The 27,107-nt window shown below is 44.5% G+C and overlaps 1 protein-coding gene across 1 annotated transcript; it reads right to left on the reverse strand.

Annotated features, from left to right (window-relative positions):
- Positions 1-10,915: 10,915 nt before the first annotated feature.
- Positions 10,916-14,643, reverse strand: LOC109774181 (uncharacterized). Its single transcript, XM_020332895.4, has 6 exons — positions 13,009-14,643; positions 12,691-12,924; positions 12,165-12,272; positions 11,765-12,082; positions 11,572-11,633; positions 10,916-11,471 (listed from the first exon to the last, which is right to left on the reverse strand). Exons 2-6 carry the CDS (start codon positions 12,905-12,907, stop codon positions 10,995-10,997), a joined length of 1,182 nt encoding a protein of 393 aa, XP_020188484.1. The 5' UTR covers positions 12,908-12,924; positions 13,009-14,643; the 3' UTR covers positions 10,916-10,994.
- Between the last annotated feature and the right edge of the window lie 12,464 nt (positions 14,644-27,107).

Raw genomic sequence — 27,107 nt, forward strand, 5'->3', positions numbered from 1 at the left:
CGGGCCGCTTCATCCTACAATGCCGCCGAAACAAGAAAAGACTAGTAGCGGCAAGAAGAATTGGCAAACTCAACGCCCACAACTGCTTTGTGTTCTACTCGTGCATAGTAACTACGCATAGGCCTGGCTCATGATGCCACTGTTGGAATCGTAGCATAATTTTAAAATTTTCCTACGCTCACCAAGATGCATCTATGGAGTATACTAGCAACGAGGGGAAGGGAGTGCATCTACATACCCTTGTAGATCGCGAGCGGAAGCGTTCCAATGAACGTGGATGACGGAGTCGTACTCGCCGTGATCCAAATCACCGATGACCGAGTGCCGAACGGACGGCATCTCCGCGTTCAACACACGTACGGTGCAGCGACGTCTCCTCCTTGTTGATCCAGCAAGGGGGAAGGAGAGGTTGATGGAGATCCAGCAGCACGACGGCGTGGTGGTGGATGTAGCGGGTCTCCGGCAGGGCTTCGCCGAGCTTCTGCGAGAGAGAGAGAGAGAGAGGTGTTGCAGGGGAGGAGGGAGGCGCCCAAGGCTGTTGGTTTCTGCCTTCCCTCTCCCCCCCCTTTATATAGGCCCCTTGGGGGGGCGCCGGCCCTGGGAGATGGGATCTCCAAGGGGGGTTCGGCGGCCAAGGGGGGAAGGGGTTGCCTTGCCCCCCAAGGCAAGGGGGAAGCCCCCCCACCCTAGGGTTCCCAACCCTAGGCGCATGGGGGGAGGCCCATGGGGGGGCACCCAGCCCACTAGGGGCTGGTTCCCTTCCACTTTCAGCCCATGGGGCCCTCCGGGATAGGTGGCCCCACCCGGTGGACCCCCGGGACCCTTCCGGTGGTTCCGGTATACCGGTAACCCCTGAAACTTTCCCGGTGGCCGAAACATGACTTCCTATATATAATTCTTCACCTCCGGACCATTCCGGGATCTCATCCGGGACTCCGAACAACTTTCGGGTTTCCGCATACATATATCTCTACAACCCTAGCGTCACCGAACCTTAAGTGTGTAGACCCTACGGGTTCGGGAGACATGCAGACATGACCGAGACGCCTCTCTGGTCAATAACCAACAGCGGGATCTGGATACCCATGTTGGCTCCCACATGTTCCATGATGATCTCATCGGATGAACCACGGTGTCGAGGATTCAATCAATCCCGTATGCAATTCCCTTTGTCAATCGGTATGTTACTTGCCCGAGATTCGATCGTCGGTATCCCAATACCTTGTTCAATCTCGTTACCGGCAAGTCTCTTTACTCGTACCGTAATGCATGATCCCGTGACTAACGCCTTAGTCACATTGAGCTCATTATGATGATGCATTACCGAGTGGGCCCAGAGATACCTCTCCGTCACACGGAGTGACAAATCCCAGTCTCGATCCGTGCCAACCCAACAGACACTTTCGGAGATACCCGTAGTGCACCTTTATAGTCACCCAGTTACTTTGTGACGTTTGGCACACCCAAAGCACTCCTACGGTATCCGGGAGTTGCACGATCTCATGGTCTAAGGAAAAGATACTTGACATTGGAAAAGCTCTAGCAAACGAAACTACACGATCTTTTATGCTATGCTTATGATTGGGTCTTGTCCATCACATCATTCTTCTAATGATGTGATCCCGTTATCAATGACATCCAATGTCCATAGTCAGGAAACCATGACTATCTGTTGATCAACGAGCTAGTCAACTAGAGGCTTACTAGGGACATGTTGTGGTCTATGTATTCACACATGTATTACGATTTCCGGACAATACAATTATAGCATGAATAATAGACAATTACCATGAACAAAGAAATATAATAATAACCATTTATTATTGCCTCTAGGGCATATTTCCAACACCCAGGACTATGCGAACATGACTCAAATGCTCCAGAAGTAAGTTAAATCGATCATTATCCACCATATCAGCAACTTTGTTCATTTCCTGATATCAAGTAATTGTTTTCTTTGTCTGGCAGGGTTTGGAGAAAATTCACCTCAAAAGCCCCGGGACTGCCGAACCAGCTGCAATTTAGACACCCGAAAGTAAGTACTATAGTAGCATGTTCCGCACATCTCCTAGTGATTCAAGCGCTAGTTTGATCAATACCATTTAGCATGCTTGCTTATCAGTATGATTGACCTCTATTTCTTGTAAAGTGGTTGTGGCAGCAACCCGGGAATAATTACTGTGGATACTACGTTTGCGAGTCCATCCGCTACCATACCTGTGAGTGGGGCTACACTGAAGAACAATATGAAGTGCGTAAGCAATAATATTCACAATTTTATTTTATTACCATCATTTGTGTTGAGTTTCATTTATTCATATATATATATATATATATATATATATATATATATATGTATTGACCCCCTTCTTCAAATTAGATTTTTCGGAAGCGGGATCAACTCCTAGCAGAAGATCGTATGCGAGGAATTCAAGAGGAATTGGCGGCATTCTTCCTTGACCACGTGATCGCTGAAAACGGAGAATACTATGTGGACCCTGTGTTCCTACAATATAATTAGGAGATTGTATTGTAAGAGATAATTATTGTATATATGTAGCCGGTAGTGTCGGATAGATATACGAGAACTTGTTGTTCGACCAATATCTCGGAGAAGGAGAGGTGGTCGATATCACTTCTCTCTGTATGCATATGTTCATGACGATCTTTTGTTTCCTTCATTTGATTACTAGCTAGCGTGTCTACTCCTCTCCATACGTATATAGTACGTAGCGTCGACCAAGCACGGAGATAAGAGAGGACACTTCTCTCTATTAATTAGCTAGCTAACACAATATATGAAACACCTAAATTAACCCCCAAAACCCCTAAACCACCCCCTTCCAAAAAAACCAAAAACCTCAGCTCCTGCCAGGTGCTGACGCGTGGATGCCTATTGGTCCCGGTTGGTGGCACCAACCGGGACCAAAGGCCCTCCTGCCTGGGCTCCCCGCACCGGCCACGTGGACGGCCTTTAGTCCCGGTTCGTGTAAGAACCGGGACTAAAGGGCTAGGGCATTAGTAACGACCCTTTAGTCCTGGTTCCAGAACCGGGACTAAAGGCCCTTATGAACCGGGGTAAAAGCCCCTTTTCCTACTAGTGGTTATATAAGAGTGTCAAGCAAGTAAGCACCTCTGCCACAAGTCCACCACTGTTCTTTCACACGGCAGCCTCATCGGTGGCGGCGGCCGTCCAATCTATTTATATACAAATTATCTGCTATACGAATAGTGGTTTGGCAAATTCAGCAAAAAGTGTAAAAATTGATGTTTGATTACTGCCTGGCAAGAACATGAAATCTAATGAGATTGAAGATTTGACAACTGATGTTTAGAAGCTAGTTACACGCGTGAACACAACAGGCAATTCAGTCGGGTGGAAACACAACATGCAGACAGGCCAAAATGCTGGGCTGATTGCATCAAATCAGGGTACAGTACAGGGAAGAATATCAAAGTACATGTATATAAATAGCTAGATCTAGCCAAATACATGATCAATTCTTGCTTCTTTCTTCAAAAAATCATCATAGGAATTAGTGATCGATTCTAGCCCGAACCAGATGTATGTCAATTCCAATAAGTAGACAGCAGGAGAGGATGGATAGAAGCGCTCGTAGATATACACACATATAATTCCTCTTGATGAGGTTGGGGATCAAACCAACTAGAAAATTCAGAGATGCCGCGTGACTTACCTAGGGAGTTTTAATGACACCATTTCTGTAGTTCCATTCTGCTGTAGTTCCATTCATGCTTATTAAGTCAATTTTTTTGAAATTACATGCTACGTTCCCAACAGCAGTATACGCCATGACTGAGAAGGATAACAAGCAGTAGATGGAGGTCATGCTCCGTCCTCCGCATCAATGGCCCGGCGGTGCCGTTGTAGATGTGCCTCCACCTCAAGCTGCAGCCGGCGTCTCCTCCCCGCTCTCCCCCGCAACTGCAGCATGCAAATCGGACGTCGCGTCAAGGAGTGGCTCTCGGCGCCACCCCTACGCGTGAAGGATGAGTAGCTCTCATCGTCGCCCTGGCTTATCAAAGTGGAGCGGTTCTCCCCGCCGCCCCACCACATGAAGGAGGAGCGGCACTGCCCCATGTGATCGCCGCGAAGGCGCTCGGTCGCATTCGAAAGCGGCAGCAACTCGTCCTCCCGAAGCGCCCTAACGGCGGAGGAATACTCCAACAAGGAGCGGCATCGGCGGAATAAGCACAATGCAGTGCACCGGTTGGAGTTCGTCAACTCCGATGTCCCACTGCCACACAACGTGGCGGACCCCGAGCGGGCTACGGCCTAGGCCTTGGACTGCTCCAAGATGACGGCAGTGACGAGAAAACACAATCTCCGCCGCCTCGGAAAGGAGATGGCCAAGTACGACCTGGAGTGGTCTCACCGCGAGTCCACTGCGTCCTCCAAGGCTCGCCGCCCTCTCTCGCGCACATGTTGGCGGTGGCTGCGGCTGCACCGCGCACAGCGCACGAGCAAGCGAACAGGATAATCCGCGAGCATCAGGCGGCTGCCGGGAAGCCCTGCAGCGACACCGCACCCTTTCGCTGCCCGAAGCCCAACGACTATGTGTCTATGAATCCAAAAACGGCGACGACGATGATGACAGAGGAACCGCCGGCCAGCCCAACATGGCCTACCAGGTCACCGTTAAGTATAGGATTAGGTTTTAAAAGGTTTATAGTTCACTGGACGAAATATGTTCGATTTTATGTAAAATTTATCATAGTTTGAATGATATTATCAAGTTTGTTTGAGTTTGCTTCAAATTTGATAAATTTCCTTAATTTTTAAATCCAACCAGACATTTGCGGCTATCATTGGATGGGCGGCTCCTGCATCCGTGTCTGCGGACGGATGCATCGGCGTTGGAGATGCCCTCATGAGTAAAGACCTAGAGGGTATTAAGCTCTCACAAAGCTCCGAGACTCTTGGCCGTTCGATCGGATTTCTTCCATCATACTAGCAGTCCGATCTCGGGCTAGGATCATGTGGGATGTTGGATCTTCGGCCAGCCATTCTAGGTCGTCAGATAAAATTTCAATTGCATTCCTTCGTAATATCCATGCCCCCAATGGGGCAATTTCGTCATTGCACGTCCTAGCCTCCCAGGAGATGGGTACCGATAGATGGCCATTCTATTATATACTATCCTCGCATCGGTGGGACATCTCCGGAGGACGCAATGGTTGCTGTCGGTCTTCTTCGTTTCGTCAAGCTGCCGGTGTCGTCATTTGTTTCTCTTTCTTTTCATGTTTTATCTTTTGGGCTTGGTTAGTGCTGCGGCCCAACATGCTTGTTGTATGTGTTTGCTTTATAATATATATACAGCAGGGGAAACCCTTTATGATCTTATTATCCTGGCTTCCCCATCTCCCCTAACCCTAACCCTAGCCCCTCTTCTACGGTGCCGCCCCTACCGTCCCTCTCGGCGCCACCCCTCTACCTCCTCCCCTTCCGTCACACACCTGCCCCTCCTCCTCCTGCCGGTTGCGTTGCTGCTTTCCTGTCGTGCTCGAGCGTCATGGGAGGGAGAGATAGAGAGAGCAGGGCCCGTCAGATAGAGAGAGCGGGTCGCTCCCACCGTCATTGTCGTTGCCTTCTCCGCCTGGAGAGGCCATGGACAGAGGGAGGACGTGTCGTCTGATCTGCACCATCTCCGTGGCCTCCCCTACGTACTGTCTCCTGCTCCTCCTCTGTCCATGCGTCCCTCAAAAAAGAAGCAAGGTGTGTTGTTGCTCCTCCCTACCAATTGCTCCCTACACTGCTTGATGTTGCTATTCCTCTCCTCCCTCCACGGCAACAGATGTGCTGCTGCTGTTGTAGATTGAAATTTGTATGCTGCTGTTGTAGATTGAAATTTGTATGCTGCTGCTGCTGCTGCTGTAAATTTGATTATTTGTAGCCTTGTGTGCCGGCTGCCGCTGCAGCTATAAATTTGATTATGTGTAGCTTTGTATGCCACCGCTGCTGCTGTATGCTTAATGCCTGTGTGATTTGTATGCTGCTGCTGCTGTCGAATATTTGTTTCTAATTTGCGGATTTGTTGCCATCAAAAGTCAAAGATTCTACATCAGATGGTTATGCTTTTCGTTGCTGTTTTTCCTTTGTTCAGTGTGCATAAGACATAAAACAAGATCTCCAGCTAATATTGATATGTGTTCCTTTACCTATCCAATATGTTGGTTCTTTTCTTCTGGTAACTAATCTAACCACATTTTTTTTTTCGAAAAGGGGAAAGTCCCCGGCCTCTGCATCATCATGATGCACACAGCCATCTAATCTAACCACATGTCTGTTTGTTTTGCACTAATCCTACATGTCTGTTTGTTTGGCACTAATCCTATGTATCTAATCTGGCCATTGACTTAATAAGCCGGCCGATAGTTTGGGAATGCAGTTCTGATTCCAGAATTTGGAATTGTACTAATTATTCTGTCTAACCCAGCACCACGGGATTGAACTCGTGAGGCTGTGAGGATCTTGCGATTTACTCTTGTCTTTAAGAGTGATTCCTTCTTATTTTCTCTTTTAATCTTTCTTATTATCATTTTTGTTTCATGGCTGTAGCACATAATGCCAAGTGACTGCAATTCTGAAAGATGGTACGAGGGGATTCTTTGTCATCATCTTATTATTATTGTGATATGTAAGCTGATTCTTGCACTCAAACAATGAAAAGGTTTTTTCTTTCAGTTGTTTGCTCCGGCTCATGAAAACATACTAATTCTTCCTGAATGAGGTAGAAAGTGATTATACTCCGAGATAACATCTTATTCCATGCCCATTTTTGGACCATCTGGGTTTTCTGAACTGTACTGTTTTTTAGCCCATCACATGCATGAATTGCACGGAACAAAAATGAGATTGGTAACCGGTACATTTATTGACCTTTGGCAATACATATGTGTTCAGCCAGTGAGTATAATAGTGAAGTCATGGCATCTGATAATTTTGGTTCTTAGAATTATAATAGATTTGTGGCGGTCTCATTTCAGTTTTCTTCTATTAAAATAAGGCTATGCCTAAATTGAGATTTGGTCATACTTCGTGACCATGGATTTAGCTACTGGTTAAATATTTTTGTATAAGCGTACTGATGATTAAGCAGAGCCCTGCATGGCATAGTTATTTATTTATAGTATTGTTTGTAGAAAAAAGGCACTAATTTGCTTTATTACACTATTTGTTACTTTCTCTTTATTATATCATCTCTCACACCTTTCTACATATTTTTCATTGACGTGTTAAATCTGTCATGATCTTGCACTATATATCTTATTTTAGCGCTAGAGATACTGTATGGAGCTGCTATTCCTCTCAAACTTCATTTCTTCATTATATGTAGTTCCAAGAATCTGGGTTCTACCTCCATCCTCCTCCAGTCTGGATATGGTAGATGCTTATGAATTTCCTTATGTGACTGTAATATGTGTAAATCTATTAAGACGACATGATTAATGCACTGTTCTTAAGTACTTCCCTACCAATAATAAGCTGGCAGTTTCATCTTTTCGTTTAACCTTTGGCCTCTAGGTGTAAACTTGATCAATAAAAACTGTGAGTGTAGTAATATAATTTTAAATTTGTGAGCTTGTGTTTTTACTAGCAAATGATATGTTATTCTTTCCATGTAAATTGCAATCTCTGTAAATCATCATGTACAAATAATACTAAAGTATATAGCAGATTTAACAATATTCATAGGATCTAAAGATGAATTTGTTCTCTTTACGAACTAGTACATAAATATTCCCTAGAAAGAATAAATATATATTCCTCAATCAATTCATGTCTTTCGTACCAAAGGAAACCAAATTACAATGCCTATCCAATGTGAAATGAATGTAGGTATTTCGCAAGTGCCCTCGCAAGGCATTCAGAACTTATATTTCGTCCTTGCATCAAGCTGCTTTGGTTGAAATTTGTATGACACATATCATTTCCACTCAAAATATAATCTGCTGATAATCCGATGGCTCTGTTCATTTTGATACATATATCATTTTTATTTTCTTTTGTGCAGCCAAAACTTATCTTGGATTCTTGGTCCTAAATGGGTGCTCTTTACTTTTGTGTACAAATTAATTATTACTGATTTGTAAATTTTCTTGTCCTTCCGATTTTTTTGTCTCGATTCCTTTTAGTGAAGTGCATGCGGCTTGCACTCTCTGCACCTCATGAGAAAAGCTTGGTGAAAGTACACAGTGAATGGATTTTAGCACAAAAATTTCAGAGCCAATTATCGAGGAGCTAGCCAGTCCAACACAGAAAGAACATTCAGAAACATTGGAAAATGATATTGAAGTATATGATCCAGATACTCGTTAAATGTTCTATGAGCAATTTTGGTTGGCATTTCAGCAGTATATGGATCATAATCTTCAATATCATTTTTCAAAGTTTATGTATGTTCTTCCCGTGCTGGACTTGTTGGCTCCTTGATAATTGGGCTAGAGTTGTTAGTGTGAAAATCCTTTTCCTATGTACTTTCCTTAAGCCACAAATCAGATAGTAGAATTCAGAGTGGGCATGCTACCACTCACTTCATCAAAAGGAATTGGGAAACAGAAGAAAATTCAGAAGAACTAAGAATTTCACAAATCAATAAGTACACAAACATAGGAGGTCCAAGTTAAGACCAAGAATCCGAGATAATTAAGTTTTAGTTGCACAATAAAATGAAACATCGTGTTTATCAAAAATAATAGAACCAACTAATTAGCATTTAGTTGTATTCTGAGTGAAAGTAATATGTGTCTCAAAAATCTCAATCAACATAAGGCAGTTTGGTGCAAGGATCGAATATAAGTTGCGAATGTCTTGCTTAATGCCTACAATCACTTCTCATTGGACAAGGATTGCAATTTGGTTTGTTTTTTGTATAGAAGACCTGCATTGATCGTGGAAAAATATTAAGTTACCTTTTGACGGAATATTTGTCTACTAGTATTATTATCTAAAAGAAGAATAATTATTTTGAGAATATGCAGGTTACTCAATTGACCTTACATTCAACATTGCATCATTCATCGTCCCAATTCATTCTTGTAAAAGATGCACTCCTGTACAAAGATCGACGACACTTTCTTTGGGGCAGAGGGAGTTCCTACTGAAAATGTTAACGCTATATGTACCGCAGAAGTCATATCTAACAAATGTTCATTCCCACCACGCTGATTTCGATGACTCCCCCGATGTGTTGCTTGATCTCCTCGCATTAATTAGAAACAGATTACAGAGCTAAATCATTTTTATTTGGTGGTTGGGAAGGCTGCGGTGTAGGAGCATCTGCTGTTCTTAGAGTCACAACCACTCTTGAAATCCGGAAGAAGTGATCCTGATACGAGAGAGCAGTTTAGAAAAATTATCCATGTATATTGTTTTTAGTGGAAAAATAGAAGAGCCGTGCAGAGGGCAACCACGGAGGCTATTTTTTAAAAATAATAATACAATTTTCACTAATTAGATAAATAATACACAATTCTGAAAAATTTCAGAAATAATACACCGTCGGCTTAGGCGATGACGATTGGACTCTGTCGGTCTCGACGAAGCCGATTAAGCTGATTGACCACTCGGCCTCAGCCTCAGGCATGAGCTTCAGTCAGTTTTAGCGAAACCAATTATTACTAATTGGTTTCAGAGAGAATGGCTCGCCTGAGGGAGGTTGCCCTCCACCATGGCGCCATCGTTCTATCTCAGCCAGAGGTCGAGTCATGGCGGCTTGATCTGTAAGTGCTCTGTCTGTGCCCAACTAGGGTTTGCTTCGGATGCTTTCTGAATTGGACTGGCAAGGATGGAGCGGGGTGCCAAATGTTCCTTGCTCCAAGAGAAAAAATGGTTGCAGCCGCCGGTAACGTGTGGGGAGGGGCAGACTATTAATCCAACATGCCCTGATCGGGCGGGGAGGGAGCTTCAAGGTTTGCCTACGCCCGCCAATAACATGTTCATAAGCAGAGTACAGAAGAGACGTTCGTCTCCAGACTCCTCAGCAGCAAAGCGAATTAATGGGAGAATATCAGGTGCACCCACACCTTATATGCTATGGTGATACAAGCTCCTGTAGCATGAGTTTTCATCTCTAATTAAATCAATCCTTTGTGACCATGTGTTCCCATTAGCAGAGAGGGGCACAAACCTCCGTCCCAAATTCTCATGTGTAATCCACATCTATTGTTTTTTTTACAAAATGAAGTGTTTGGAGCAAAATACAACATTCTGTTACTTTTTCATGCTAAGGTTAGCACGCATAATTTAGGACAAACATCATAAAAAAAATCTTCTTCTTAAGAACAGGTTGATTTCCTGATTACATTCATGGAACCAATGTTTCAATACACAACATCAAGAAACAAAATAAGGATAATGGCACATAACTTATCGCTATTTTCGTAATAATGGACGTGTACTACCGAAAAGGATTGGGACTGTATGCCCCCTTGCATTTCACATCGGATATACCGAAAATCAAATGATTTTTATTGGCAATCTAGGTTCTTTTACACACACAAAAGCACTGTTGTGGAACCACCGGGTACTAACAACACATGGTTGATCTAGTTCCAAGTTGGTAAGACACATCGGAATTACCGCTCAAGTTTTACGCAGAACTACCAGCTGGACATTTATCAGTGTGCCCTGCAGCTTAATAACTGCTTGGTACCATCAGCTAAATTTCTACCGGCACTACTGGACTCTGTAAAAACTGAAGATTGCATCTTTTTACAGGTTTTAATTCGAAACTCTTTCTGGATCTATGTGTGTCTTATGTATGCTTCTTATCTATATAATTTCATGGGTGTTTGCTTTGCTCGGTGTGGTGGGTCAACTCAGTGGCCTGTGTTCATTTCAATTGGTCTTTCTCAGTTGCCTGGTTGCCAGTTCAGTGCTGCTATCAATATGTCAGGATCAAACACCAATGCCACTCATACATGTCTTCTCTTTTTCAGCACTGTTTCCCAATAACTTCCGAGTTCAGAATTCAGAATGAGGCCCAGGCAGATGTTTGTGCACCCACTGAATGAGGGAACGACAGGCCCGGAGAAGGAGGAGCAGCCGACCCACCTTGCTCGATAATTTCAAAGTGCACCAGGAGCCGTGTGATCAGCACGCCGACGACGCAGGACAGCCCCGATGAGCTCACAGCGACCGTCAGGTAGTACATTAGGGTCTTGAAGTATGTCCTGGGTGCTGCCTTGACATGCACCTTTCCAAGTGCTAGTAGAGCGATGCAGACGAGTGAAGCACCAGCGACGGCCATCATCTTGTTCTCCCTGTCATTGCTCTCACGGAATGACAGACCATAGAGGATTGGTGGAAGTAGCCCGAACACGATGTATGAGAGCAGGGCCAGGATCATGTGGAGTCGGGCTTTCGTCCGCCTTCCGAGCTGCAACCAGTAGTGGCCGACGCGCTCGTTGTCCTCATTCACATCTCGAATGTCTCTTAGATCGGCAATCTGTTGTCAACGGGGAAAGGAAGGATATGTTAGTTTTCCGAGTTTTCTGCAGTGATCAGTAAGAACAGTGTGACATTCAGTGAGGAGAGAAGTTTGTTACATTGTGGAAAATGAGAGGAAGCCCTCCCATAAGGTTGGCTATGCCCAAGATGAATATGTCCACTACAGGCAAGTGAAAAACAGAATTTAATTAGATGGAACAATATAAATATCAGTGTCAAAATAGTGCATTCATCATGTGTTTTTTTGTGCAAAGAATTCATCATGTAAATAAGTGAAAGTAAGTAACTGACATGTTTTTGCTCCACTTGATGCTGCTGCTGAAACAACGGAGAGGCTGGTGACTGACTCCACTAAGCCACCATACACTATGGCTTTCGGTATATCCCAGTCATCACTCTGTTGGGGGCTAGGAGCAGCCGGATTCACATCTTGAGGGACTGACACTGCTACATGAGGTTGATCTGCTGCTTGAGGTATCGGCGAGGTTGGTAAATCACCCCTCACGATAGTGGTCACATTCGGGCAATCGACCTTGAGTTCTGTTATGCGACTTACATGGGTGGTAAATGAGCCATTCTCGAAGGTTGTCGTTGTAGTTCCATGAACATCTGAGCAAGTATAATTACTGCTATCAGGCTGCAGCTCTGAATAACAGTAGTCCATGCATACTGAGCACTTTATTAGGCCTACCCCCATGTCCAAGTAGGTGGTGAGTTGCATCCATGATAACTCCATCGGCAGGCTTCAGGGGAGGCGTGTCACCTGTCATCCCTTCCATTACTTCTGCGTGAAAGATTCCTGCATGCGAATGTTTCTGTTGTCTGTTACTCTAGTGCACTACATTGACATAGTGATCCTAAAGAAACTGTGATGATGCAATTAATATGGACACGTAAAGCTTCGTGATCTAATGCCTGCTTGTTCTTTCATGAAAAAAAATGTAAGTTGGTAGCTTTGTAGCTAGCTCTTTTTCTCTCTTGTATCTCATAACTTTGTATGCACAGTTTGGTTTTAATTTATTGGTTCAGGCCGGCGTAAGCCTGATGTAGTACCGTCAAAGAAATGTAGGTTGGTATAATGGTATGCTTGATGGAACTCTGCTAACCCCCTTTGGCATACTTTGCATTTCTATTCAAATATATAGCCATTGCAGCCTATTTTTGAAAAAGGGAACATCTCCAAGTCCATTAGAAAAACAATGGTGCGCGCGATGTACCTGTAGCAGACGATGAGTGAGTTGTTGCTGCTGCTGATGTGGTTGTAGAGGTTGTGGTAGCTGTTGCCGATGTGGTTGTAGTTGTGGTGGTTGTCGTGTTCTGATCTGCCGGCGATGATTCGGTTATCGAGTGCTCTGGTTTTACAACTGTGCCATGACTATGATGAGCATATGTGCGAGATTCAATTTTAGTGGTTGTATCGTTGGAGTTCTGCATCTCGGACTGCACTTGATCTGGAATGTAGTAATAAATTGCTCAGCTGATGTAACAAAGCATCAATTGCAGATAAATTGGTCAGGAGAACATAAGTAACACACCTGCAGCAGCTTGGTTCTCCGAATATGATTCAACTGCCAAATGCTCTGGTTTTAATAAGCCTCGATGATCTACGGTACGATTTCCGCACGGACTAGCCAAGCGGTACGTCCAATCGCAGTGCCGGCACTTCCATAGTCCTTCAGTAAAGCAACAGAATGCAAGCTTTACTACATTATCAAACGACCAGAAAGCTAACCCTTAAGTAAAGCAATGGAATGCTAATTTTAAGAGAGGGTTGGTGGCTAATCTCTTTTTTTAAAAAGAAGGATAACCACCGTCCAATGCATCAGGACGATGGATACAGTCATATATTATTAATAGTGCAAAACTCAGCAGCCGAACACCATCTACCCGGAAATAAAATGGAAAACAAACCCTGAGGCCTTATACCTCACGGCATTACCTCCCCAGATAGCGACTAATCCCTATGATACAAGACACGACATAAACGAAAAAAATACACCATTCCTAGACTACGCGTTCAAGAAGGGATCGCCGCACGTGCGCCAATGATGGCGAGTCCACCACAAGGTTGAACTCCGGATTCTCATCACCAAAGCCAAGCTTCAATCCACCACCTTCAGCAAAGACACGACACAGGCGCGCGGCGACATAGTCTGATCAAAGATCTTGTGCTTCCACCGGAGTGCATAAACTCGTTGTTGAAGTCGTCTGTACTATCCGCCCTTATCCGTCTACCGACACCTCGATAGCCAGATACCTCTGAAGGAGAAAACGGAAGACAAAGACGTCCCATACCGTCTGCCTCCCGCTACCGTCGCACCATCTTCGATCCGACAGCAACAGGCTAAACATGACACCTCTGCCAGAGCCACCATGCATCACCTGCCGGTAGCAGGCATGCTTGGAGTCTCCATATAAGACGTCGTGCGTAGAATCCGTCGGTAGCACATCCACCGGTGGCCTCACCTGCCGGCGGCAGGCACCGCCCGACAACTTCGAAAGAGGCAAATGTGTCACCTGCCGAGCCGCATCGAACCCAATCTATTGATGGACAGGATGTCCCATACCGCCACCAGCCTAAGATGGCTGTCACCACCTCGAGACCCTAACTTCGAATCGCGCACATGATCCCGGAGTCGGCCGCCGTTGAAGAAGAGAAGCCGCCGCACCGATTCCGGGCTCTACAGGGAGAACCCACCGTCATGCCAGCCGTTATTGTCGCCCGTACAACAGCAACCGTCGCCGCGATCCCGCATCAAGCATCGTCGACGCCGGAGGAAGCTCCGGCCGCCACGTGCGTCCTGCGACGTCCCCGAGTGCGGGATCCCAAGATCCACCGGCGCCGCCGCAAGGACCCACCATCTGGCTCGTCATCCCCGGCAAAGGGGATGCCGCCACCGCCATGTTCGGATCCGGGCCGGAATCGCCTCCGCCAGGAGCGGATCCGGGCCGGACGCCGCCGCCGCCACCGGCCACGTCCAGACCCATCTCCATCTTCTGGCCATCTCTCCCCACACCACCACAAACGCCTCCAGCACGAGCTACCGCGCCGCCATGGATCGAGGAAGAGGCCGCACCTCCACGGATCTGGCGCCCTCGCCGCCATGCAGCCCGGGAAGGAGCAGCCGTCCGCCGCTGCCGTCAAACGCACGGGCTCTGCCCGGCGCTGTACCTCGGCGGTGGCGGAGGGGAAGGACAGATGGGATCGCGACGGTTGGGGTGCTAGGGTTGGCCCCCCGATTGCGCTGCAGGGGCGAGCGACGAGGGGGTACGGAGAGGGAAATATCCCATGAAAGAAAGCAAAGCAAAGCTTTCTAGTTCTATTTCATAACTCAGTGATAACTTGTAAAAAAGACTTTGCGGATCCAGGGAGCTTCTGAATCGCCGTCTGACATCTGCTATGGAAGGCCACATATTTGAGTGGTCAGCAAAAGGTTTCCAATGATTCTGAGTGCGGCATAGATTAGATTTAGATGAGAGGGATGTCGGCACCTATCACTTTCACTGAGATTTTGTCCTTTTTAGTATGTGTTTCCCGTGTCCTTTTTTGTTTGGTTTCTGAATAATATCTCCAGAATACTGAATGCAATAATCACAAGGTAAAACTGAGGGAGCAGAGACAGCAGCAGCAAATTAAATTTGCTCACATTTTTCACCATCCAGCTAGAGCTCTTGCACAACAGATATGGATTACTTTTGGCTAATTAAATCTCATTCTTTTCTTCTTATATTCTTCCTCCCGTGAGAAATTAATTAATTATGCAGGAGCATATGGGTAAGAATCAGAGGTGTGACCTTTGGCTGCATCGAAGAAGATACTCTTGTGCCGCTGCCGCTCCTCTTTCGCAACCTTGGGTTCTTCAGGAGCCTCCTCCTCCTCCTTCTCCTCCTCTGCTTGAGGAGGCTTGAGCAAAGAAACAAAGATAGAATTGCAGGTATGCCAGATAAACTGAAGTTAATCACAACTGTCCTAAATTTCGTTATTGCCATACTGGTCGGTCTCAGCACTAACCTTTGTTCGGTGAACCGTTTTACGATCCTTTTTCTCAACCAACGATTCGAGATTCTGCTCGATTTGGTGGCGATAGCCTCGATGATCTACGGTACCATTTTCGCATGGACTAGTCAGGCGGTACGTCCAATCGCAGTGCCAGCACTTCCATAACCCTTAAGTGAAGCAATAGAAAGCTAACCTTTCAGTAAAGCAATAGAAAATTAGCTTTACTATATTATAAAACGACCACAAATCTAACGCTTCAATGATAACTTTTAAGAAAGACTTCGCGGACTTGGGGAGCTTCCGAGTCACCGTCATCATCTGCCATGGAACGCTACATATGATTAATTTGAGTGGTCAGCAAAAGGTTTCCAATGATTCAGAGTGAGGCCTAGATTAGATGAGAGGGATGTTGGCATATATCACTGTCGCTGAGATTTTGTCCTTTTTAGCATGCGTTTCGCGTGTCCTTTTTTGTCTGGTTTCTGACTAAGATCTCCAGTGCAATAATCACTGCATCCTGTTGATCCCTCCCAGGTAAATAAAACTGATTAGGGAGCAGAGACAGCAGCAGTAAATAAAATTCTCTACATTTTTCACCATCCAAACACTGCCTAGAGCTCTTACAAGATGACAAAGTTAGTTTTGCACAGCACATATGGACTATGTTTTGGAGAATTATTGCTTTCCAGAAATGCACAGCACATATAGAAAGATCTTCTCTCTAGTCTAGGTCCTGCTCTGCTCTGCTCTGCCTCGCCCCCAAGGGGGGAGCTGGGGTTTTTATACTAGTGGCGTAGGCGTAACGTCAATCTCCATGCTAGCAGCCCTGCCCGTGTGTGGTGTGGGGAAGAAGAGAAGGGATTAATCTTTTTTTTTGTGATGAAAAAGGAGTTTTATTCCAAATTGATAGAGTTACAGTCGAGAGGCAAAAGATCCTCGATACATCCAGTTCAGACAGGTGTTAGTTGATGAGAGATGGACCGCCTAGATGCATTTGGTTCGGAGACCGATAGACGTTCAACCCTCCGATCAACCGGATGCGTCACAATGGAAGTTAAATAAAAATGGGATTTTTACGGTGAAATCTTTCTATACGGATTTGATTAATTCTGGCCCACTCTCAAGGTCATTGCACATTTGGAAGATCAAGGTTCCTTTGCGTATTAAATTTTTTATGTGGTTTGTCCACAAGCAAGTGATACTCACAAAGGACAACTTAATTAAAAGGTGATGGGTAGGAAGTTCACGATGTTGTTTTTGTGATCATGATGAAACAATACAACACTTATTTCTTGATTGCCCACTTTCCAAGTTACTTTAGAGAACGATTCATATAGGCTTCAACATTAACCCTCCAGCTGATATTGCGTCATTGTTTGGGACGTGGTTAGCTGGGGTTGAGCAGATTACTGCGGCCCGTATTCGGATTGGAATATGTGCATTATTATGGGCTATATGGAACTGCAGGAATGATATGATTTTTAACAGATAACATACTTTAACTTTCTTGCAGGTCATCTTCAGGGCTACAGTTTGGATCCGTACATGGTCCTTCCTCACTCCTATGGACTCCAGGGAGCGTTTGGTTACTGGGTGCAACCAATGGGAGATGGTAGCTCGGGCTATATTCAACCGGTTCGGATGGCGCTCGCATAATAGGATAGGAGTCTAGGGAGCTTATCCTTCTTATTACCGTATCGGTTGCCTTTGTCAGCATGTAATTTCCTTTTTTTTGCACTTTATTCTGCTCTGTTTGCAAGCTGTAAGACCTTTTCGACGATACTTTCCGGATTTTTAATAATATGGCTACATGCATCTTCATAATGCAGAGGCCGGGGGCATGCCTCCATTTCCAAAAAAAAACATGGTGGTCCTAGATGCATCCAAACAGCCGTGGTACACTCTACGCGACTATAATTTGCCAAGCGGTCAGCAACTCTATTCTGATCCCTATTTAATTTTTGGGGAATAAACTCCCTATTCCTCATCAATGCCTTAATTTCAGCTACGAGATGTCCATAGGCAGAACGAATCAACCCATCTCCTATCAAACTTGATAACGTCACACTAGAATCAGATTGAACAATCACCGGACAATTGGAATGTTGTATAGCAAGTGTCATCCCTTGCATAAGCGCATGTATCTCCACTTCCAATGCATCATTGCAATTGAAAATATACCGGTATGCTGCAAAAATAACTGATCTATCATGTCGCCGGAGAATAGTCCCTGCGGCTGCGGCGCCAGAATCAACTGAAAAAGATCCATCAACAGATAGAGCAACGGAGTCTGTAGTAGGAGGTGGCCAAGGCTTAGGAGCGGGATTAATTCTCACTTCGGGCAAAGCCCAATCAGCAACCAGCATTTTCCCTTTGAGTATTTCCTCAGTGCTCAACTTCTTGGCATCACAAATAGAATTCATATAGCTCACTAAAAAGTCAACAGTAATATCCACTGGGGGAACCTCTTTATCATTTTATCATGAGTAAGATCATTACGTAATTGCCATATACGCCAAATGAGCATTAGTACTCGATCCCTCTCCGCCTCGTTGCAGTTAAGCAATAAATTAAGCAACCATTCCTGCCCACTGTTAACAAAGAGATGATCGTGGGGGAGAGACCAAACACGCCTCATGCTCTCCCAAACACTACGTGCATGGCTGCATGCAACTAGTGCATGGTAGCTGTCCTCATCGGTTATACCACAGAGTGGACAAGTTCCACGCCGCGTCAAGTGCCTATATTGCATGCAAGTTGTAGTCGCTAATGCACCCGTCTCCGCACGCCAAGCCGTATGCTTCATACGTAGAGGAACATTTTAACGCCATATAATATTTCAAACGGAAGAAGGGATTAATCTATTGACGTTGATGAAATCAATGGGCGTTGTCAAATGCAGATGCAGAGATGGAGTTTCACTTTGAGAGGGTGGGAGAAGAGATAGAGCAGGGGAAGAGCGTTTGTCACGTGAGATAGAGAAAAAGATTGCCTGAAGCAAGTACAGGATGGGCACCTGCCTTTGCCTGGCCCACCTGTCCGTCACATGTGATGCCCAACTCTGCTTGGTAGTAAGAGCATCTACAACCCGACCCATATACCCGTAAGAGCATCTACAACCCGACCCCTGTACCAGCCCCAAATGTTTGGACGGGCTGCTTGGTCATTGCTCGGATGGAAAATTCCCACCCAACTGGACACCCCATACCAGACCCATACATCAGACTGACCGACACTCTTCATACCCTGTCCATATCTAGGACGGATATGGCACGCCCTGGCCTGCATGGACATGTTTGTCACATCGGACTGACCACTAGGGCCCGCACCAATTCACCCATATGCGCCCCTCCCTTCTTGCCCGACCAGCCCTCTCCTATTCTCTGTTGGCCCTCCTTCGCAGAGCCGCCACCGGTGTTCCGCCGCTATCGGTGCTACGCCACCATCCCCAAACCAAGGCTTCATCACCATATGCCCCAACCCACACCACCCCCAACCAGGCCGCAACCTGACAAGCTTGTTGCCATCGGACGCCGCCCTAGTAGTAGCGCGGGGTTAACGGCTACAGTAGCATGGCGGCCCGCGCTACTGCTAGGCACTACAGCTAATTGTTAGTAGTAGCGTAGGTCGGACACCGCGCTATTACTACTTGTGTCTAGCAGTAGCGTGTGGTTAGATCCGCGCTACTGCTAAATAGCAGCAACGTTGATTATTTCCCATGCTACGACTATTCATGCGTATTTCATTTCTTTATATTTATACTGTATTTATACATCATTATACAAATTTTTATACAGTAGCAATGAAGAGGTTGCGGAAGAAATGTGGATTAGATTAAAGTGGATGGATCCAAGTGACCTAGTTGAATTAGTAGGAAGACATGATGTTGGGACAACACACAAAGTGTCAAATGAAGTCAATGCCTATCAATTCAAATTTACATTGGGGTGCATATATAAGAAGGTTTTCATCCTCGAAATTCAAATCACTCGAAGTGTTTGCACCTAAGGTGGTTAACGCTCCTCTCAACATGAAAGAGATGAGCCTTAACCACCTTAGTTGCAAACACTTCGAGAATCTGCAACTAAGGCGGTCAAGGCTCCTCCTCCCCTCCCCTCCCCTTCCCTAGCGAACGCACCAAGGGGGACTCCTTCCTCCCATGGTGGAAGCCCTCCCTCTTCTCTCTAACCTATATATACTTGAGGATTTGTGCTCTTTTAGACACAAAGTTTTGGAGCCTCCTCTAGTTCTTCTAGTTCTAGTTTTAGTTGGTCCTAGTTGACTAATTAGAGCTAGACTAATCCTCTAATCCTCATAATTAGAAGCCCCATGTGGTTCTAATCTCCTCCCTCTAATTCTCCGGCAACGATCAGCTCTCGACGATGAAACAATACTGGATCGTGAAAGTTACACGCTTGCAACCAAGTAGAGAGGCCGTTCTTTTGGTCTTCAGTTCGAGGGACTGTTTGTGGGCAGTTCGCAGTATCGTTCATCGACGGTTCGAGGGACTCCAACTACAATCTACACTGACACGCTCTTCTTTCGCTGCAACTCGATGAAGGTAACGATTGTGATCCCAACCCGTTATGCATCTTCATATTGATTTTGGGTATGCGTAGGCGCAAAATGTTTTGTTTTCTACTACGTTTCCCAACACCATGTACTCCTACATGGCTTCTCATTGCTACCTTTACCAAAACAGGTTCACACACTTAACTCTCAACATTAGAACATGAAGACACCATTCCAATTCATTCCTAGATGAATCACAACTGACACAAATCTAAGCAATAGCAGGCATGGCATGGATGAAGTCACAACATGGCTCACGCAACTCGTAATCATGCTAGGAAGGTTTAGCTATTTACTGTGACAATAACCGGTCATGCAAAAGAATGAGTTTAACTATCGAAACATGTAACAGTTGACACGTTGTCCTCATGCAATAAAGAGAGCAGGAGCAAGAGAGTGGGATTATATCAGAATGATCAAGGGGGTTTGCTTGCCTGAAAGATCAACAGGGTAGCACTGCTCCTCGGACACGTACTCGGTGCCACTCATAGGAGCAGAACTTATCGAGAAGGACAGTGCCAGAGAGGCAATCAATACACATCAGATGCAACAATATGATTTAAATGAAGCCCATTTGAACCAACGAAAACTCCGAATGAAGCATTTTAAAGGTCATTTAGTTGTTTTCACTTATACAGTAGGTATAGGTTGTTTTATCATGCATGAAAATGGTATATATGGATTCTTTGGATTTTTCTGATCATTATTCATATATAAATTATTTCATTCGGAGCTACAGTTGATTTTTTGTGAATTTTTAAGTTTAGTCAATTTTCTGAAATTATATAAATCATTTTTCTGATATCAAAAAATACCAGAAATCATTATCGTGTTATCACTACACATGCGTAACGTCAGCAAGTCAAATAAGGCGTTCCGGGTCAAATCTGACAAATGGAGCCCACTGGTCAGTTGCAAATTTAACAAGCAGTGTTAGCTACTGTTAAACTTTTGCCCTAATACAAAACTAGCGGAGTTACCCACGCATTTGCGCGGCTAGATATAATTTCATTGGTTTCGATTGTAAAAAGAATGTTATCTACTGGATGTTGTACACTTTTGATATTTCAAAAATAAATAAATTATATTGCTATGAAATCATTTTGTGTGATGAGTTATTAGGATATTAGGAACACGCCAAAAATTGATATTAGGAATGTTGTACTTATTGGTGTATGTTAGCTAAACTTGCTATAATCTTATAGGGTATATATTCTTGGTACTGAACTCAAAGTAGTAATGTGCATAACACAATTATCTGACAAAACCTTTCACTCTTTTACCATCTCTTACCATATACTCCATCTGTCTCAAAATGAGTGTCTCAACTTTAGTATTACTTAGTAGTAAAGTTAGTATAAAGTTGAGGCTCTTATTTTGGGCCGGAGGAAGTATTATGGATTTACTCGAAAGTAATAATTTCATTTTTTAAATTTTTTTACCTCGTGATACTTTGTAGATTATACAACTTCAAAGTTGTCAAATACATATAGAATTCTAGATTATTTTTTTATCAGCAAATGTTTGTCCGATTATTTTAGTAGATAGTAGAATGAATTTTTATCAACCTTAAAAACAAATAAAACTATATTGTGTAGTATTTATAAATGGGAAAAAATATTCCTAAATATATATAAATACATGTTTGTCCTGCATGATCATATTGATGCTTATAAATTCACCAGTTGAAGGGTTGATCGAATCTCACACTCATTATTCTCGCTATAATATTTCGTGTTTAATTGTCCTCTTATAGTTAATCACTCCACATCTTCGATGCCTGAAAATCCAAAAAGATGGTTATTAATTATACGTATGAAATTCGATGAGTAGTAAAAAGTTTGACTATATAACAATGCATATGAAAGTTGTCTGTATTAAAAATGCTTCGAAGACATGTTAAGATGGATGCATCTTCACCCGTAAAAAAAGATGGATACATCTAAATGCACATGGAGCACACACGGATATTACACAAATCTAAATCTTGCCAACGTTATTGTCTGCCGTCTTCGATCTGCTGTGTGTCATGATGATGCGGATGCATTGAGGGCAATACCATTGTGCCTCGAATCCGTCAGGTATTCGAGGATTTGTGGGCTCGTATTGGAATCTTACCAACGTTGTTGTCTGCCGTCTATCAATCAGTTGTGTGTCATGATGTTGCGGGTGCATTGAAGGCACTACCATCGTACCTCGAATCTATCGGGTATTCGACGGTTTGTGGGCTCGTATTGGATGTGTCATCTGCCGCGCATCATAGCATGTGGATGCAAATCTGTTTGTACTAAGGAAGCTGCGAAGACATGTTAAGATGGATACGTTTAAACAAACATGGTTTGCACATAGATTATGCAAATCTAAATCTTACCACTTTATTGTCTGCCGTCTTTCGATCAGTTGTGTGTCTTGACGTTGTGGGTGCGTTGAAGGCACTACTATTGTGTCTTGAATCCGTCGAGTATTCGCACATTCGTGGGCTCGTATTGGATTCATCATCTCCAAGCATCATATCGCCGTGGATGCATATTTGATATGTAGCTGTGGATGCAGCATGGTCTTGCTTCAGATTTGCTGGATGTGTGCTGATGATGCTGATGTTATGTCTTGGCGTGTGCTGGCAAATTTCTTTGGTCGGTGTGGTTCGTTGTTTTACCTCTTTATATATTATCTATATAGTGCAGCTTTGCCGAGTCCTGATGGCTATGTAAGTATATCTGGTTCCGGATGCGTCGGTATGCAATGAAAATCAATCAGGTAATTGTGCGTACGTGTGGTACTCCTCTTTTATTTTTCTTGTCTGACTGCTTGGGATGGAAATCAATCAGTTGCATGCCCGTGTCCGACACTCCTTTCCTCTTTGTTTTCAATAGGGCGTGTGCTACTTCTTGCCAGAAATCAGGCTCTTCAGCAGACGTACATGGTGGCCGAGTGCTATACGTCTAGTTGACTCGTTTTTCTTTTGTTGATGGACTGGTTGATCTGCTCTTTGGTACATGTACATAGTAGTAGATTGATGCAACAAAAGGTACATAGGAGTAGTAGCCAAGTGTTATACGTCTGGTTGATTGTTTTTTTTTAATTGACGGTCTGGTTGATTGGCTCTTTGGCACACGTACATAGTGGCCTAGTTAATTAAACAAAAAAGAATATAGCAGTAAACTGATGACATCAGCAATGATGTCATCACATGCATATAGCCAGTTAGAATTTCCTGGGCCAACCGGACTGGTGTGGGCCGGTTGCAGTGGATTCGGCTTTGCTCCCTCCATGCTCCCATCGGTGCTCTCACTTCATGCTACGGCTGTTTTTTTAATCTAATCATCTTCCCCCTGATTTTAAGAGGGTGGGGTCCAATCAAATCAAGCCACGTACGCGAAAGCACGGATGAGAGAATGGGAAGGGAGCAGGCAAGTCTCGTCCGGTTGCAGTTGACTGCCCGATTTTTAATTTCCTTTTTGTCCCCCGATCATTACATGGAAAGGCTGGCTTGTATAGCAATTGGACTCAGACTGATTATATATGTACCTGTGTATGGAGCGTGTTTGTTATTTTTTTTTCTTTTGCACTTTTCTATACGTGCCTTATCAAGTGATGCGTACGTGACTTATGAAGTTGTATATGAGACGTGTCATCTCAACTTATTTGTAATATTTGTATGTAACGCTATTGTTTTCAATCTCCATCGTTAATTTCTAATATTGACGGTCGAGATAAATGTGAAAACTTGTTTGACTTTTGTTTTAATAATATAAAGATTAGTCAGAGGCCGGGCCATCTGTCGTGGACGCAAGGGAGTCCAAAATAGGTCAAACCAGCCGGTTTTTACCGGCGGTTAGTCGCCGGCTAGGGCCGAGAAGGCGGTGGTTTTGACCGGCGGTTAGTCGCCAGCGAGGGCTGAGAAGGTGGAGGGGCTCCGAAATGGTACTCCGGCAACCAAATTGACGGCGGAGGACATCCACGCGGAGCTGGTGCAGGCGCGTGTCGAATTGTGAAGTTAGTTTCGCCGGAGACGACCTAAGACGACGGCGGCCACATCAAGTACGGCGGTTGGAGCTCGGACAACGGCGGAAGCGGCGTTGCAGAGTGCAAACTAGGCGGCTTCTGGCTCCTACGGCGCCTACGGGAGCTCACGAGGTTACTGGACATGGATTCCAGGCCAGTAAGTCACGGGAGTGACGCCGGCCATGAGCTTGAGCGGCGGTGGGTTTCGGCCTCGATGGAACTACGGCCTAGAGCTCGCAATCGAGAGCGTTGTTAGAGGGGAAATGACCAGGTGCTCACAACGCGTTGGATGGAGGGCTCGGAAGCTCGGGCGAGGCTCTGGAGTCGGTGTGTGGTCGCCGGCGATCTCGGCGGACGAGAGTTGAAGACGGCGAAGGCGACGGCGATGCAGGGCGTTCGAGCTCTTGTGGCTGTGCGAGGAAGTCAAGGACGTCGCAGCGAAGCTCGGGGACACGAAGAGAAGACGCAGGGGTGGCTGTGACTGCGGTGGTTCATGACGGCGCGGACGCGGGTTCACCGGCCATTGCGGGTATCTAGCGAGGAGCGTGTAAGGGGAAGAGTGAGGAAGTCGGCTCGATCGGGACGGCAGCGCCACGCTTATCTGTGGCGTCGGTGAGGCAAGCAGGCAGCTGGTGGTGTGGTGCGCGTGCGTGCGCCATGCGCTGTTTCCAGAGCCTCCCCGGAGCTGCCGAGCCCTCCATCCAACTCGCTGTGGGGCAAGCTAACTACTAGATTTAGATTTAGATTTGCTATCTGTTTAATTATGTTTTTCATTTCTATTCTTCGTTTCCTAGGTATTCTGGATCATGTGAAGGTGGTCCACCGGCTCATGTAAACCGCACATCGGTCTATGGGCTGTGGCTCACGCATCAGTCTATTAGATTCAGCAACTTGAATCTGTCTGTGCCAATCGTAGCGCGTTCTGCCATCAATTACTAGAGATGTATCAGGTTCAGTCTTTTTGTGCGCTCAAGATTGTTTATACCCCTATCCTGAAGAAATAAGGCAAAATAATGAACACGTATTGTTTTCTTCTAACTCAATAATACAAACGTCGATGCCCACATTTAATTGATATATACGTAGTACGTACAGAGACACAAATATATATAGCTCACGCTCACTGGCTCATGTTAGTTTGCATATCAAAGTATGCCTAGTAAATACAGTACCTCATATTAATCTCACAAATACCTGAGCATAATATTTTTCCAGCAGATGCTCGCTACATGAGCTGATCATTTCACTTAATAGATTGAATTGCAAAAAAAAAAACACCACATTTTAAGTTCACATCCAGTTTTGCCACCACATTTCCTGGGCGCCACAAAAATCTACCAGTTTTCTTGCCAATTTTCTCAATAAACACGGGGTTTCGGATGACCTGACCTGCGGGAGGTTCCAACGCAAAACAGCCAGAGACAATAGAAGCAAAGACGGTATTTCAAACAGGCACGAGCGCCCGTTCGAGTGGTCGTTTAACTCTTTTGCAGAAAATTCTAGAGCGTTCAATGGCGTTCCAGATAGGCCCATCCAAGCGGTCATTTTGCACCCTCGACCAGAAGAAAACAACAGATCAAAAGACGGCGTTTTAAACAGACGCCGCCGCCCGTATAAGCGGTCGTATGAGATCAGCACAGATGCAGGTAAGTTTTCAGGAAGAACAACAGCGTTCCATGCGGACGGTCATTCAATATCCTAGGGGGCCCCAATAAGCCCGAGGAAGAAGGTAATTTCGCCCCATCTCTCGCTTTTCTTCTTCTTCCTCCTCCAAACCGTTTGGAGATTACACTTGTAGGAGCTATCTCACTATCAACTTAATCCTCTTGATAAGTATTTCCATACGACCATCCCGGGTATGTACACATAGTAAAAAAATGCTCCCCCATATGCCTAAATCTAGGTAGTAATCATCAAATGCTCATGAACTAAATTCTACAGCATTATCCAGCCTGATAGATTTATTCATGTCTCTCAAATTAATGATCTAAGCAATCAACTTTGCAAAAGCATGGTTCCTTACAGAAGTAAGACACAAATTGGACCATTTCGTTGATGCATCCAGAAGCACTATGGAACATCTGAATATTCCATATAACGGTTGAAATGTATCACATATATTTAATTTCCAACGAAATATAAAATCTCATCGTTTATCTTGAGATACCATGACTTTGTGATCAATTTCTTAGTTTGCGCATATCGTGCATACAAAATCCAACGAGTTTGAAAATTTACACTGTTAGATTGTGTCTTGTGAAACCCAAGAATTTTCTCATCATGCACAAACCAGGATGAGCTAGGTAACCATGCCATATCTTGTACTTATCAAGATTCTAGAAAATTATTTTGTGTGCTGAATGCATAAAATAGTTTAGTTCATGTATAATACTATCCTATCCACAATACAGAGAGGCATTTACTCTAGGATTTTCTTCAAATCCCTTTTGATGAGTCATGTGTATGGTTTGAACCTTACTCAGTACATGAGTTTCAACATAGATACCATTGCAGATATCCTTTAAACTCAGCAAGGTACAAGTACAATCTACATACATTAATGCATCCAAGATTACCATGTAGTACCCATAGGGAGTGCAATTGTGGCTTAACTAGAACCAACAATTATCGTATCATCACCACAATATTGTCATGAAACTTCCACGGATCTTCTGAATACCAGGTGTCCTTTAATATCGTGTTAGTAGACCAAGTTTCCACTTAATACATTTCCCTCTTAATTGGATTATCTCATGGGTTTCTATAGAGTTCAATATTCATATAAACTCACATAGAAATGCATACATAGTATGTTACCGATAGAGAAGTCCACTAGCACGTCATCGACACTGTAGTTGGCCTTCCTTTTGCGGAGCATACTCCTGGTTGCATGGCGTGTGATTGCTGCAAAGTATCTTGATAGTTTTTTTATTTGATGGTCTTCTAGCTATAGTGGAATGCAAAACATGAGTTGATGATAAAACTACCTGGGCGGATGTAGTTGTTTGCGGTATAAATAATGTTGAATTTGATCACTACGTCAAGTTGTCAGTGTTG

This window comes from Aegilops tauschii, chromosome 3 (genome assembly GCF_002575655.3).
Source record: "Aegilops tauschii subsp. strangulata cultivar AL8/78 chromosome 3, Aet v6.0, whole genome shotgun sequence".
NCBI lineage: Eukaryota > Viridiplantae > Streptophyta > Magnoliopsida > Poales > Poaceae > Aegilops > Aegilops tauschii.